The following is a 15,680-nucleotide window of genomic DNA, read 5'->3' as shown; positions in this document are numbered from 1 at the left end:
AAAAGAAACAAATTAAAATGATTAAAAACAAGCAACAGTCTGGATAAGTTAAATGATACCGTGCAGATTTCATGCATAGACACACGAGAAAAGAAATGTTTTTAACCTGGATTTAAAAATGTCTACATTTGGTGATCTCCACTGGCAGTTTGTTCCACTTGTTTGCAGCATAACAGCTAACAGTATTCAAGCAAATACTCTGCAGCCTTGTGTTGCACGAAATAAGGTTGTGAGAGTGTCCCGTGAGCTGATGCCTTAAACTGTGCTGCACCTAAAGACTGAGAGCTTTTTGATTTAGTTTGCCTTTACTTGTTGGGGTACTTGAGAGGAGTACTTTGTTTTCTGGAGGGCTGGAATATAAACCTATTTGCAGCAGTGATGAAAACAGGGATGGTGAGGGATGAGGATACTGGATAAGAGAAAAACATGCTAAAAAAAAAAACCCTGCACATCTATCAGCTGCAACAGTTACTCATTTGAAAGCAGTATTGATAGTGAAACAAACCACAAAGTTCAGTGTTAGGAACTGTAATTGATTCAATGCAGCCTTATAGAGGACGCTTTCACTATGCCATCCTGTCTTTATGCAGATGTCTCCACCATTGTCAGTATTCCTATATGCACGTGGAGACCGTGATTGCTTGTAATGGGAAAAATAAGACACGTTGTCCTCAGAGTATGCTCATTGACATTCTTTAGCATTACTCACACGAGTCTCACCAGAGAACGGTGGAGCTTTATGCTGTTGCTGTCGCTCTTACACACACATGTTCACGGTGGAGGTGACAAAGGCATGTCTTTGCACAGAGCTTGGAAGAATGATGTGGTGGAAGAGAGGGAGTATTACGATTGAGTCAATTTAATACCAAGGTGCCCTTGGGGGCTCAGCTCACTTCTCAGCTGAATTAATTATGTTTTCTTTAACAGTGCCAATAATTAGCTTAAGTACTGATTTTGAATTATCTTGTGTGAAATCAGTTTGTTTGGTTGTCAGTTCACATTTTAGATCAGACTGAAATATCACAGCAGCTGTTTGATTGTCTGAGGATGAATTCTGTTGATATTTCTGGTGTTCACCATGTTTATGCATTTAATTAGAAAATACTAATGCTAATATGTTGAAGTAAACTTGATGCACGTTTAAGTCCTAATAAAATCTAATTTGACGGTTCAGTGTTATATATGTCTTGCTTTATGTCACACTGAACTAAACTGTCAGTTTGAGCCCACTGCTCTAAGTGTTGCCTCCCAAGCCTCTGTTTATGCAGCATACATGTAAATATGTAGAATATCACTCTGCCAGCTGTTTCACAGAAACTTTAAACATCAGCATGTTGGCTCTGCTGTTATGAGCGCGATAGCATGCTAATGTTATGTCATTACATAATCACCGAGCTGTTAGCATTTATTGACCCCTTGTCTTCATTCAGCAATTTATTTGAAAATCTTTACTTTTCAATTTGCAGCTCAGTCACCGCAGCCAATTTTATATTTCTAGAAATCGTGCCTTCTTTCTGAAGTTTTTCGAGACAAAGGAGCCTGGTATCACTTTGGCTTTCCCATACAGTGCTGTTTTGTGAGAAACATGCAGGGTTTGGAAAGGCTTTTACATCAAAACATGTTTTTTTTTTCCTGACCCCAAAATATAGCCAGGGGTTTCAATTTTTAGTGGTTTGTATGATTACAAAAGTCGAGGGATTTTTTCTTGAAGTTTGATGTTTCATTATCTCTGATAGGACTAGAGTTACTCTTTGCCTTTCTGTAGAGCACTCTGGTGTGGTTTATCTTTTAAATTGCTTCTTTAGACACACAAAGAGCTTTAGACAGCTTGAAGCAACAGAATGTCCTAAAATGAGATATTTTCTTCAGATTGTGTACCAACCCATCCCAAATTAAGGAGAGAATCTTCTTTACCGCCAGCCTTACTTACTTAGTGCTTATCTATTGGAATGATTAAGAGCAGCAAGTGACCCCAACCCCTTTTCCTGTGTGAAATCAGGTTCAAAAGGGCCCGATGGAGAGACTGACAGCGTTAGAGGTTACAGTGCAAGAATCTGGGAGGTGGTAACGCAGAGGAAGATGACCGTTTGATGGCTAGACAGATTCAGAGACATGAGAGTTGCCTTCTCTGAATCAAGAGATATGATTCTGTATGTGTGTGAGCATCTTGGCACTCAGATAGACAGGAATGCGATCTATGAATCAATACTATCCTGATTTGGCCCAAACCCACCGTCTGCTTTCTCCCTCAGCAGGGAGACTGATGGTATGATCTAACCCTGCCAAGTTTTGGGTTACCATAAAGGGGCTATTCATTTCAGTCTGCATCTGAGTTGAATAACATTTTCATATTGATTTGAGACCTTCATCATCATCCAGAGTCTTTCCCATAACATTCATAAATGGCACCTTTACATGGGAAATTTAGTTTCGACATTTATTTCCATAATTATGTTCCTTGTTGGATTAAAAACTTCATATGTATTTACTGATAAAAGCCATTGTGTTGGTGAACTATTCCCATGTTTGCTTATTGGACATTTTCAGATCTTTCAGCAACATTTTTTGGACATTATCAACTCACTTTGATCGAATCCAAACCACATTAGTGGCATTGTCAAGAATGAAGCGACACAAGTGCTCACAATTGAAGTTGAAAGTCCTCACAGACTGAGGCTTCTGATATTGCTCAGAATTACAATCTCGCCTTGTACTGCATCTGATGCACATGTGTGCATCAACACGAAACAAAATGTGTCATTCACGGTTGTGATGGTCTTGAGGCGTGTCATCGGGACGTTCATGGCATGCTTCTATGTGCACCAACATGAAATGGATTTCCTCATTGCTGTGCTTCTGTTGTGCACCTTGCGCAACTGTAATGGAGTGCTTTACTGTTACTACTACTATTGCTGCATTCTGCTCTCGGCACGATCCCCCTTGCATTGAATAATGGAGCTGGCAATTGTGCATAAGCTCCCGCCCCTCTCTGTCCCACAGCAGCCAATATCAGCAAATTTCTGCTTGCTCTGCTGTCGTAAAGAGTAACTATGTCCAATTCAGCGTTTACAAGGCCAACACTATAAACACAATCAACTCATTTACACAGCAGCAGCCTCAAATGTTTGTATTGAGCACTTATGCTCAAAGAATGCTTATTTTGAGACTTCGAGACTTTCTTATCTGATGTACGCTACCGTGCAAAAGTCTTGAGCCACCTTTGATTTCTTAATATAGTGACAGGAAGTCAAAACAGGTGCAGTGATTTATCGAAACATGCTAATATAAATGGAGAAACAAAAATACACCAAGAGTAGTTCTCCAGGCTTCTTGAAGGACATTCCAAAGCTTTTCTTTTGTTGTTGGCTGCCTTTTGTTCTGACTATTATATATTGATATTGGTTCTTTGCCAAGTTTTCTGTAATGTGTACACACAAACAGTGGTAAATCCCTTGAGTGAGTTGCCTTTGAAATGCATGTATAATTCACATCATTCATATTTAAGCTGAACTGATTTTTGTATTGTACTATTTCATTTTATTGGGTTTTAAGTATATTTAAGTGTTTTTTTTTGTTTTTTTTTGTTTTAACTGTTCTTTCTTTTACTAAAGCGCATTGAGTCTATGTAACAATATGAAATGTGCTATATAAATAAACTTTGACTTGACTTGACTTGAACAAACCAACAAAACGATGATACTCTGAAAAGGGTCGTGTACAAGGACCGGATGTAAATTGAGGGACACAAAGCAGCCAATGTTGACACAAGTTTAGACGCCTTTGCTGAGGACCTTTTTTAAAAGATTAAGAGACAGTCTGGCCCTTTTAAGGCAACTTATAAACCACTTACTTTTGCACAGTAATGAATGTCTCTGATGCAAAGACAGAAATGAAAACAGGAGCTTTCTCTTCATGACTTTCTTTAACATGAACACTCTGCTAAACAGTTATAGATAATGTGCCGTCAATCATTAGCAATAGTCAATGGTTACCTGTCAAAGACATTCATAGTTACTGTATCAAACAATTGTTTGATTGGATAGAGGATGCAAAATTCAACGTATATGTTTAGGTTTGGGAGAAATAGTAATAAATAGGCCTAAATGCTTGAATATGCAGACACAGTTTCATGCATGATTACTAATGCAGCATAAAAGTAATTTAATGTTACACTTTCACACACATAATGCATTCATTTAACTGAACAATTATTTCCTCTTAACCCATGAAAAGATCCGGACAATTTTTTTCTACCTCTTTCATACAGCCTGAAGGAGATTTGGTTGACTAAAAGGGATCAGTTAAAGATGTGGTCTCTGCTAGATGATCACATTTAGTGGGGTAAACCTCCCCCAGCAGCTCCTCCCCACTCCTCCACCTCTGCAAGTGCGAGGGGAAAGAAGAAAAAGGGATAAGTTATATGGAAGACATATGTTGAATTTTCAGTTTTATATTGCAATATAATATATAGTGTGGATTGTTCTTTAATATAGCTAACAGTCTTGCTCCCGGATATTTTTTTGATATTCTGCCTATAAGGAAGAGTCACAGTTATCAACACATCTGTAAATGTGCCTGCTTTGAGACATCGTCACAGTGCACAAAGTGTACAGAAAAACAGCAAACCCTTGGTTGTCACATTGCAGCAAAGAACCTTACGTAACCATTGGCGTTTGCTTGTGCAAATTGGCCAAATACAGGTGCTTTGGAATTGTATCTGTTTGCACTTTGAAATATCAAATAGCATTGCATAATCAAAAGAAAACTGAGAACGATATCGTTGTCTAGAGCAGCATGTACACACGTCAGTTCGAGTCTGCTACTTCCCCTTCAGAGAAAAATGCATCAACTTTGTCCCCTCATTCTCCCTCTGTACCTTAAAGCCAGAAAGGTAAGGAAAACATGTTGGGTCATAACTAAAGCCAGTGTTTCAGGCCAACCCAAGTAGATTTGCTGAAACTTAGATGCCAAGTTTATCAACTTAACCTGTAGCTTTTTGAAAAAGAAATTAAAAAGATGGCTGAAGAGAGAAGGAACACTTTCCAGGCCACAGTGGTCCAAGAGTTTCCCTTGATCAATGGACTAAAGTGGGCATGTGTGTGGCTGTATTTAGTGTCTCTCAGGACTTGACACACACACGCACACACATAAAATATCAGTGTCTACATTCCTGCTCCCACAGAAGCACAGACTGAAGTCAGTTTTCTCTTGACAGGATGATGAAGTGGTGCTCCAGTGCGTGGCTTGTATCCAAAAGGAGAATCGCAAGTTCTGCCTGGCTGCCGAGGGGCTGGGCAATCGACTGTGTTACCTGGAGCCCACATCTGAGGCAAAGGTAGGCATGCTGACTCCAGCGTTGCTCCCCTCGATTTTCTCAGATCTAGAAAATCATTCAGGGGAACAGTGAGATCCATGTCTCTGCTTTGCTTTTTGATCAAAATTCAGCATCATGCACTTGGAATGATTTGATTTGTTTTTGGTTGCAGTTATATCATCAAATTTATGCTCTTCTACATAGTCAGACACTAATGTAATAAACAAATGCCACATGAGACATTTGGGAGAAAAGTGGACTGCATGAAAGAATGCATACAGCCAGATTGGAGACATCCGCTTGGTTTATCTTCTTTAGGTCCAGCAAACAATCGGAGAAGCCTGGCTTAGATGCTCAAAGAGGAACCTCAATGCCTCATCAAAGTGAGAACAACAGCTCACATCTATCGCAGTCTCCTTCATGAGCATCTCTTAAAAGGGTTCAGCGACGTCACATCTCTATAGGCCTGCTGTCAGATGATAATACCCTGAAATTACGTCCCTGGATATGTTTGATGGATTGTTTCATAAGCAGCTGGGTTGTTAGCTGTTATTGCTTATTGGCTTTTTTCTTGGTTGGATGTGTGTTTCCCAGTTTTAGCTTCTGAGTGCAAGGTTTTAGGAAATATAATTAATTTGGTTTTTTTTGGTTTTTTTGATCAGCAGGCTGCCACCATAGTGCATTTTTGTGTATAAAATACATATAACAGAGCTCATGCTCAGTCTGGCATTCAACTAATTAGTGGAAAATGTCAAAATGATGATCGTGTTTTGGAGACGCTCACTTTTTACAGACCGCTACTGCTCTGCTGCTCATCTGGCTTTCCTTTAGTAAAGCTGCGAATGAAACTACAGTTTATCGGCCTCTTCCACATTGATTGTCTTTTAATCTTAGTCAATTAATATTGTCTGAGATTAAGCTCTCTCAAACAGGCTTATACAGTGTGTGTGACTTAACATTCAGGAGACACGGATGCCACCCAGGGAGAGAGGGACAAAGTGAGAGGGCTGAGGAAATGGGAAGAGCAAATGGTGTTAATTAGAATTTACATGCGAGCAAAGATCCGTGCACCACTAGCATTTTATGTTCTCCCAAACAGTGCGTGTATGCTGGATGGGGATGTTAGACTTTCGCCCATACTGGATGGTAATTACACCTGACAGATGTGACGGATATTCTCTCAGTCGTGCACTTAATCTTCATTATCAGTTGTTTTTATGAAAAGGCATTACCCCACCTTTGGGGGCAATGGCAGAGCTGTGAAAAAAACACAGTAGGATCATTTAAAGTGGACAACTCAATAGGAGGCCTCCTTTTCTTTGATGAACTAGTCTAGTAATCGGGCAGAGAACCAAGTGGCAGGATGAGGTTGATTTAAAGTGTGCACAGTTTAAATGGCAACATCAATCAGCCTGTGAAAAGCTGCTTGATTTTGATATACAACCAGCAGCTCCCGTCTGTCAGAGACTCAATATTATGACCACTGGAGGGATGCCCACCTGCCATTATGGCAGTGATGCTGTGTCTTTGTTGGTGTCCAGACCAAGCAATGTCCAACAGATATTTGTAAATTAAACTTCTTCCTTCAGCAATGTTGTTTCAGCACCCCTTAAATTAGGCTGAAAACCAGTTGAAGGGTCTGAAGTCCCCTCCGCGGAGTAAACAGCTTTAACATTTTCGAACCCCCCTCTCTGGAGACAGAAATAAAGACGGGATCTATTCTTGCCCACCATTCAGCTCAACTCTTTCCCACATCACACGATTGGTCATAAACCAAATGTCTGGCATTGCCAGCCTGCTGTAAAGCTGTCTCCATTCTCTGCTATCGGAGAGAGCATCATGCCAGGGTCGGATACTTGTCATCCCCTTCTGCCCTCTTAGTCATTCATTTCACTGCCCTGGTTTCTGAAGGCAGGTCCCTCCGCACCAAATGTTACTGTGTCATGACTAAGGAGAGCAGAGGTCAGCTGTTAATCACTTGGAGAGATGAGGGTAAGACCTGATTGCAGGCCCTTTATTTGATTTCTCGAGAGTGACTGTTAGAGAGAAGGCCAGGCTAGAGTGAAAACAAACAAAAATGCCACAAACAGCTGTAACACGGTTATACTGTTCATAGAGAAGGGTGAATGTCGAACGTATGTGTTCATCTTTCCAGTAAATGTGAACAGTGTGATGTTTTCGGAATTGAGTTTATTCTTGCCAAAAAATTTGGATGAGCAAGTTCGTGCTTTTCACATCTTTTCTTTGGTTATATTGTCTGAAATGTGATTTCTTGTGTCTTTGGTTTGCTGTTGTGTTTTGTGCGATATTTTGCGTGTCATGGTTTTGTGTTTTATTATTACGATTTTCACATTTTGTCAGGGCCGCAGCTTCAGGGAGAGTTAGCTATGCACAAAGACCAGAAACATGTGGAAGCAGGAAGCCTGTCCGGCCATAAGAAAAAAATAAATAATCTGCCTAGAAACACCTTAAAGGTAAAGCCAACCATAGGATACATGAACATCCATCTAGCAGGGAAGCTGTTAAAAAAACAAACACGTATGCGTTATGATTTTACAAGAGATTTGACTGCTTCTTGCTTGCACTGGGAAGCTATCCGGCAGAATGCAACAAATTTAGTCAAACTGTTTCAATGCCAAGATATAAGGAAAAAAAAAACTATTGTGTTCGTGAAATTAAGGTGTGCAATGCTTTTCTTTTTTTTCTCGAGGTAGCCAGGCTGCTAGGTGTCCCCTGCTTTCAGTTTACGTTAACCTAAACTAGCGGTTTCCTGAAAAATAGCTTCACATTTCACACACTATGTGTCATATGTGTCAGGGTTCATGTAAAAGTGCAAACTCTCTTCACGTCTTGCTAGCAGATAAAACAAGTTGTGAAAAATGAATAACTTAAAGTTTTAAGTAGGGCCTATTGACAGATTTTGCAGACTTTTCATACCACCTAAGATACAGGGGAACATTATAGTTTGTGGCCACCTGAAGTAGTATTCACTCTATTTCAGTTCTGTTTTAATTAGCATTAAAAAAGAACTGTTCATAATTAAAATGTAAATCCCAAACTGCTCCTTTAAGTATATTTGAGGGAATGTTGCTATACGTGGAATACAAGAGCATTGAGATATTTAGCATTAAAATAAATTCACACCATCTCTCAAAATAAAATGCATTTAGATTGTGATTGTTATTAAACATAAATCCAATATCTTGAGCCTGAAACTGGACTGTAGGAACTTTTCGAATGAGGTTAGAGACACCTGTGTGAATGATCCACTTTTGGAGGAGTTGAGATACTCAGGCAGGTGGCAGCCAGAATATTCAGGTTGATATAATTTATCTTGTGGTCACAATATCCCCATCGCTGCTTTCCCCATTCTGTCATTGAATTGCCTGTCCTGTCTGGTACTGCCCTGCTTAGGCAACGTCTTTGTTTTTTCTCTTTTTGTTTCCAAGACCTGGCTCATCTGAGCACAGACCGACCTGAGAGCACTTAATGTTTATAAAGTACCTTTAAATTAATTTCACCCACACGATTAAGACAAACTTGGTTTGAGTTTCCGCAAAAATGCAACAGTCAGCACCAATTTTACAAGTAGACATCTAATCATTAATATCTTTGTAGACCAGGGAGCAGTTTTCTTCTCCTGGCTTATGAGGATGTTTTGCCTCCGTAGCAAAAGAATAATTGTTTTGATGTAAGGCTGGATAATTTAAAGGAATATTATGTCTTTTTTTTTACGACTTAGAATATTAGATTTGATCTTACTCCCATAGATACGCTGCTACCATCTGCAGCCAGTTTGTAAGCTTATTACTAAAACTCTAACCTTTTTATACAGCCTATGAGCGTAGCTAGCTGATATCTGAATTATGTCAAATAAACATATTGGCCAGGGCTTCCTGTTCTGTACAATACCATTGAATGGAAAAAATTATCATCACGTGACAGTTGGTGGTTTCTATTTCGGCCTCTTCTGCTCTAAATGACTGTTCACTGTTGCTGTTGCTCAGATTTTCTCATAATTTGGACTCCAAATGGAAACTTGAACGCATCCTGCATCAAAGCTTTTGTCCTTTGCCAGTAGATTCTTTGTTTTGAAATGAATGCATCTGTTTAAAGAGATAAGGCTAAGCAGAAGCAAAATTTCACATCAGCTGGAGCTATTGACAAAAATCTTCACCAGTTGCCCGACAACATATCAACCAGTCACAGTAGAGCATCCATCTAACTGGGCCAATCTAGCATCTCCTAGCTTTGAATTGGGCTTTCTTTTTCATTTCAGTTTTTTTTTTCCCCCAGGAAGGCAGACATTACAAAATAGAGACCACAAGGAAATACTGGAAATTATACAGTAAAAAACAGTAGCCTACAGAAACCCCTTAATAAGATCATTAAGCTGTTTTCACTTTTAACTCGAGATCCTCTGTTGTTGCAGTATGTGCCTCCAGACCTGTGCATCTGCACCTTCGTACTGGAGCAGTCTCTGTCAGTGCGTGCCCTGCAGGAGATGCTGGCTAAGAGCGGACAGAACAGTGAAGGGGTGAGTGATGGAAAACACAAATCCTAACACACACACTCAGACAATCTGTACTTCAGCTGAATGTAAGCCATCCCTAAGTCAAGCAATGTATGCCCCACTTTGTTGTGGCTTTCCAAAGAGCCAGTTGTAATGAATGCAAAGCGCTAAGTTGAAGATTTTTAAATTGTTCAGTCACTGAAAAGAGGTTAATAGGGAAAATAGGTCCATTACACTGGCCAGGGCACCCTTGCTGCAGAGAGCCACTATGAATATTGATGAGGATGAAGGGGATACCCAGGCATTACTGCAGCTTTTCCTTAATTGCAGCATAGTATTTTCGCCCTTTGAATAACATCAAGGCTTGAAGAAAAACAGCATTATTAGGTCACTGTAGTTCCAAAACTAGATGTCTGAATCAAGTGATTCAGACATCTAGCTGAAAGTGGTTTTGGATCCCTGGATTTTTCCAAGAACTGCCAACTTCGTCAAAGTGAAGAGGAGAGGTGGAAATCTGCAGATGTAATCAATACCTTGTGGTTGTACTTGTTGATAATTAGAATTCATTTACTACTTTATTCTGTGCTCCTGACATTTTGTTAGTTGTCTTCTTCCAAGTATGTTTCCCTCTCGTTCGCATTGTTTTAACAGATGTGTTATTCTTCCATCTTTATCTTCTATTCTCTGTGTATAATCTCCATCCTCCACATGAAAGACACGAGGCCCGGATCGATGGGTATGTTCACCCTTCATGCCATTCCTCTCTCATCCCTTATGCACGCATAACTCAGCAGATACATTACACCACACAATTTACTCATCTGTTCTTTCCTTATTGATCTCCTGTGGTTTCTCCCACTCATTGTGTCACCACTGAGTATTTGTCTTTACATCAGGAATCATGGGAACTTGTAGATTATCACACCAAAGCTTTGAAATAACTGATGATCATATAGATTTTTTTGTGCACACTGTGTGAATAGATGGTTTCTCATAGAGTTTTGTGTGGACTTCCCAATAAGGGTCTCCTCATATATCACTTTTCACTTCCACTCCTGGATAGTTTGAGTGTCTCCATTGCTGGATTAGCATCAGATTAACATTTGTCTTGTCCTCAGGGGATTGAGATGGATGTTCATTACAGTTTCATTTAATTTTCTGCAGCCCACCATATTGGATAAGCCCTTATTTGTTACAGTCTTTTCCTGCAGTCATGAGATGCTATGAGAGGATGCAAATATCTTAGCTGACACAAACATTTCTGCAACCACACACGAAATGATCACGAGAGACGTAGTTTTGAAAAACTCCCAGATTGACTCTTTAAAGCTTTTGTCTGTTTACAACTTAGTGCTTTATGCCTAATTACTATGAAAATGTCTTTAAATCCTCAGTTTTTAATGCTCAAAACGTGTCAAGAGTGGAGTTTATTTGCAGCAGAATAATGGACCATTAGTTCCACTCTGTTGTGGGGGGTGTTAGCCTTCGATGACAAAAAAGAAAAGTAACAGGAAGCTCTAAACAACCACTTGAATTGGCCGTGTAAAGCTGAAAGATCTCTTTTTAGATCTCATCAATTTTCATGGCCTTGAAGAAAATAAATCTGATTGAAATCAGAAACGCATCTTAATTCAAAAAGGAAAAAAAACAAAAATACATGTTTATGTTTTGTTTTCTGTCTTTATCCTCCATCTTTACATCAATCTATGTAGAGATTTCTCCATCCGTCCATGTGAATGGAAAAATGAGAGTATCCTCACATTTGATCTAATCCAACCATCACCACTGAAATGGAACATTGAGTTAAAGTAATTTGCTTACATCTGCTTGTAACAGCTATTTATTTGGTAATACAAACAAAAACCACAGTTTTTAAAGATTTTGGGCTCTCTGTCAGACAAAAGAAAGAATCTGCTCAAAATATATCTTTAAATGTTTATTCTACAATGATTTGTCTAAAGGACATTCATGCAAACCAGTGAATGTTTGATTAGATTCTCATTTGCACATTCAAATGTAACATTTCATAACATTTATATGATAAGAAAATAATTGTCTTGAATCACTTAAAGTTTTATGGTGACTTCTTAGTAGAATTATTTACCTGTAAATTGATATAAAATGTATTCTTACCCAGAAAGCTTGACTTTAGCGGCACTGAATTTTTCTTTTTAACGCTGTCCTGTTTTTCTTCAGGTTTTCGCAAGAGAGCTTGTTTATATCTCAGTTAGAACCATATTTTATTCCTGAAAACAGATTTTCTTTTCTGGCTGTTGACAGTGTTTTCTATTTACTAAATGATAAAAGAAGGACTCAAAATCTTTTCCGTAGGAATATTTGACCCGAATATGACCTGAATTTTGAACTTGGCTTAATCCAGTGTTCAGATTTCTGTTAGCAAATTAAGGAAGGGAAACTAATCAACTGTGTAATTGTTGTTGTGATATATTTTAGTTCGACTTCACCTGTGGCGTATCCACTTAAACAACATAAAACATTACTTGCTATCGCCTAGACCAGTTCAAATTAAAAAACTTGATTTCGATAGTTAATTTGCTCATTTCAGGTCATATTTCTGAGCCTTTTATACCATATGCGACTTTGCAGCAAAGACCTGGATATTTTGGACTTGAGATGGCATGGATTGGCCATTTTCACTGTGATACTTCTTGTGCATCCTTTATGCTCACGTTTATCTGTTTTCGATATTGTCTCCCGAGTCATCATTCTTCTCCTGTGCTGAAATGTCACCGGAGGAAGCACCATTAAAGGGGAAAGGCGAGGTTGAATATGTCTCGGCCGAGGCTCTAAAATCAATACGTCTTTGAACAGATGGGCTTATCAATAGGCAGTGGCTGGAGCAAATGGCTGGTTCCTGCTGTTTTAGTCGGAAGTCAGTGAGACGTGTTGAAGACCTGCAGAAATAACTTGCAAAAAGTAGCGTAAATGCCATCCTCAATTTAAATCAGTGTCCACCAGCACTGAACAGTTTTTGTAAGGGCTGACAGATGTCCTCTGATGGCCTCTGACGGGCTTGAGTTTCTTTTGCTTTCTGTTCCTCTGCTGTTCCCATCCTTTGTTTACCGAGAGAAGCCACAACACTGCGACCACGCATAAACTACTGCAGGGCTCACACTCCAAGTGGCTGCATCCTGCTGAATGTCAAATATCTAAATTGATATGAAGGTGTTTCTCTTGTCAAAAACTCTACTAACTATACAGTACATGAACTGTTTTGTTCTCTTATCCCTCTGTGATTCAGGAATATTTTCCTTTTATAGTTTATCGATCCGACATTGTTACAGTTTTGCTCATTTCACAAGGAGTTTTTGAGTTTTGCTGCATTGTGTTTCTGCCTTTAGAAAATTCGCTTTCCTCCTAATAACGCACTGCACAGCGTTGGAAGTGAGCGTGAGACTTAAAGGTATTAGTTGGGGTGATTGCAGCTCGATGTGCCTCGCTGCATTAAGCTCAGTACCTCAGCCAGCATATAACCGTAGCCAGCAGCACAGAAGAAGCCTTGAAGCCAGTGCTGCAGTGCACAACACAACTGCATCAAATCACAGGTGGGCTATTGTCCCAGTAACCAATCGAAGCAAATAAAGAGGGCGAAAGAAGAAGAGAAACAAGTGGCATAAAGAAAGGAGAGACTGTACATGGCACAGCAATGCTTACATATCTGTCAAATATTAGATGATCAGAATTATGTCAAAATTCAAGAGAATTGACATACACTTTATTTGGCAGATATATTAGTGTCCTGCAGTTTGTAGTTTCAGTTTCATTTTTATTTCAGTTAAATGTGGCTGTTTGGCAAGGTTTCAGAAATAATTTCTAGACATCAGAGCAAGAACATTGCTTTCTAAAAAGCCAGAACAAGTTAACCTGTTTCCCTTCACTGCTTGACTGATGTGTCAGGGAGTGACTTATTGCCAATGTGTCTAAAGACTCTCTTCCAAAGATCAAAATAACACTTAGTAGCACAGGAGAACAGTTGTTCTAATGATACTCTTTCTTACATTAATGCATCCTAGAGGCTCATAAGGAAGGTGAGTAACATAGGAGTTGCTTGCCGAAGAAAATCAACAAAAGCCCCTTTTTATCCCCTTTGCATCTCTCCCAGTAGAGATACCGTTTGTCCCCTTCCCGCATCTTAACCCAACCCCAGAAGCTATGAAGTCATTCCTTGCTAGAGACTGACAGTAGTTGTGCATCCTTCCCACATTTCCCTAGTCGGGAAAGATGACCCCGTATCCGGTTTGCTCACGGATACAGGAGCCCGTAACTCCATCTTCTTGTGGCGAGTCAGATTGCATGTCTTCATTGGAAAACCCTCCTGAGGAAATAAGTGCCCCCTGCTTGAGGTCATCGGCGGCAGTGAGGAGGTATTCGCTGAGGTCAACATTCAGTGTCAGAGGTCGGGTGGAGGTTGGAGCAGTCGAAGGTGGACCATTGGGGCTGTTTTGTGAGGAGCTCACACTGACATGTGTTGTGTGTGTGTTTTTGTGAATCGTCTCTACAGGCAGCGCAGAGCGGCGGACACAAGACTCTACTCTATGGACACGCCATCCTCCTGCGGCATTCCTTCAGCTCTATGGTGAGAGATCACATGCAACCACCATAGAAAAGAAAAAGTCTAGTGCAGCAATATTTATGAATTATTATCAATTTATAATACTTTATGAGCAAGTCACCAGCAGAGGAAAGTGTATCTGACAGCTGCTGTCTCTTGTGGTTTGATGTGTGTGCCGACCACAGTACCTGGCCTGTTTGAAGACATCAAGGTCACAAACAGATAAGCTTTCCTTTGATGTTGGACTGCAGGAGGATTCAACAGGTAAAAGAGAAGCTCTGGCACAGTTTCCTTTCATCCCCATCTTTCCCATTTTTTGTGGGTCTGTTCTTGCTGTCTATGTTTGGCCCTCTTACTTTCTCCAAGCTCCCCTTCCCTTATCTTTGCACCTCATTTACTCATAACTGAATTTCCCTGTGTTTCTTTTCAGCATCTCGGTTGATATACCCCGTGGAGCACTGTAGACACACAGTGTGCCTCTGTTACAAATATGTAGCTCAGATGTAATCATTGCATCTGGGCTACGTATCTGTAACAGAGACACATGTTTGATAGTCTCGTTGTTGTATCCTGATTTTTGGACCCTTTTTTCCTCCTCGTTACTATGATTTAATCTACACAATGGAGTACAGTAGATAAGCTGTTCCCCTAGTATAACTTCAAAAGAAAAATACGAGTATAGGCCTATACTCAAGCATAGCTGCCAACCTTAAACCCAAATAACGAAACATTAAGGGTTAAGTCGATTATTAGAGGGCAGCCCTTGTAATAACAGATATCCGAGCAGAATGAAAGCGCCCATTATGGTTATTTTCAGATTTTTTTATATAATTTTGGGTCTCATCTACTATAAATCTATAAATATATATGCTGTTCACTGCAATACACAGTATTGTCTAAATGCTTTGCTGCAGCATATGTTTTCACAATTTGTCCAAAATGTTCCATTTGAGCTATTGTCTCTAAGATAAAAATCGTGGCCGCCCACTCTGTTTTCTCTTTTCACTTTGTTTTATGCGTGCCAAACAAGTCACTTGGCAGGCGTTATGCATTTGTCTTTCACAGTGATGTAGATAAGTAAAAGAGGAAAAGTATAGACTAAAATTAGGCATTTTCAGGTAGTTCAGGAGCAAGCTCCCTTTTGTGAAAAAAAGACGTTTCACATGCACAAAAAAAACAAAACAGTTTAGTACATTGATAGACAGTGAGAAACCCCAAAAGGGTTAGGGTCGTTTGGCCCTTTTCCATTAACATTTATAGGCGTTGTGTGTAAGTGCGTG

The 15,680-nt window shown here is 39.7% G+C and overlaps 1 protein-coding gene across 6 annotated transcripts in view; it reads left to right on the top strand.

Moving 5' to 3' along the window:
• The window catches only part of LOC142366192 (ryanodine receptor 3), a 108,843-nt gene that overhangs the window by 15,681 nt on the left and 77,482 nt on the right, over positions 1-15,680 (top strand). For all 6 annotated transcript variants that reach the window (XM_075448013.1, XM_075448012.1, XM_075448009.1 and 3 more), the window contains exons 2-5: positions 5,216-5,335; positions 9,747-9,851; positions 14,350-14,424; positions 14,586-14,664. In XM_075448013.1, coding sequence (XP_075304128.1) covers positions 5,216-5,335; positions 9,747-9,851; positions 14,350-14,424; positions 14,586-14,664 — 379 coding nt within the window. The remainder of the gene's footprint in view (positions 1-5,215; positions 5,336-9,746; positions 9,852-14,349; positions 14,425-14,585; positions 14,665-15,680) is intronic.

This window comes from Odontesthes bonariensis, chromosome 17 (assembly GCF_027942865.1).
Source record: "Odontesthes bonariensis isolate fOdoBon6 chromosome 17, fOdoBon6.hap1, whole genome shotgun sequence".
Classification (NCBI taxonomy): domain Eukaryota; kingdom Metazoa; phylum Chordata; class Actinopteri; order Atheriniformes; family Atherinopsidae; genus Odontesthes; species Odontesthes bonariensis.
This window is presented reverse-complemented; position numbering and strand designations above follow the sequence as displayed.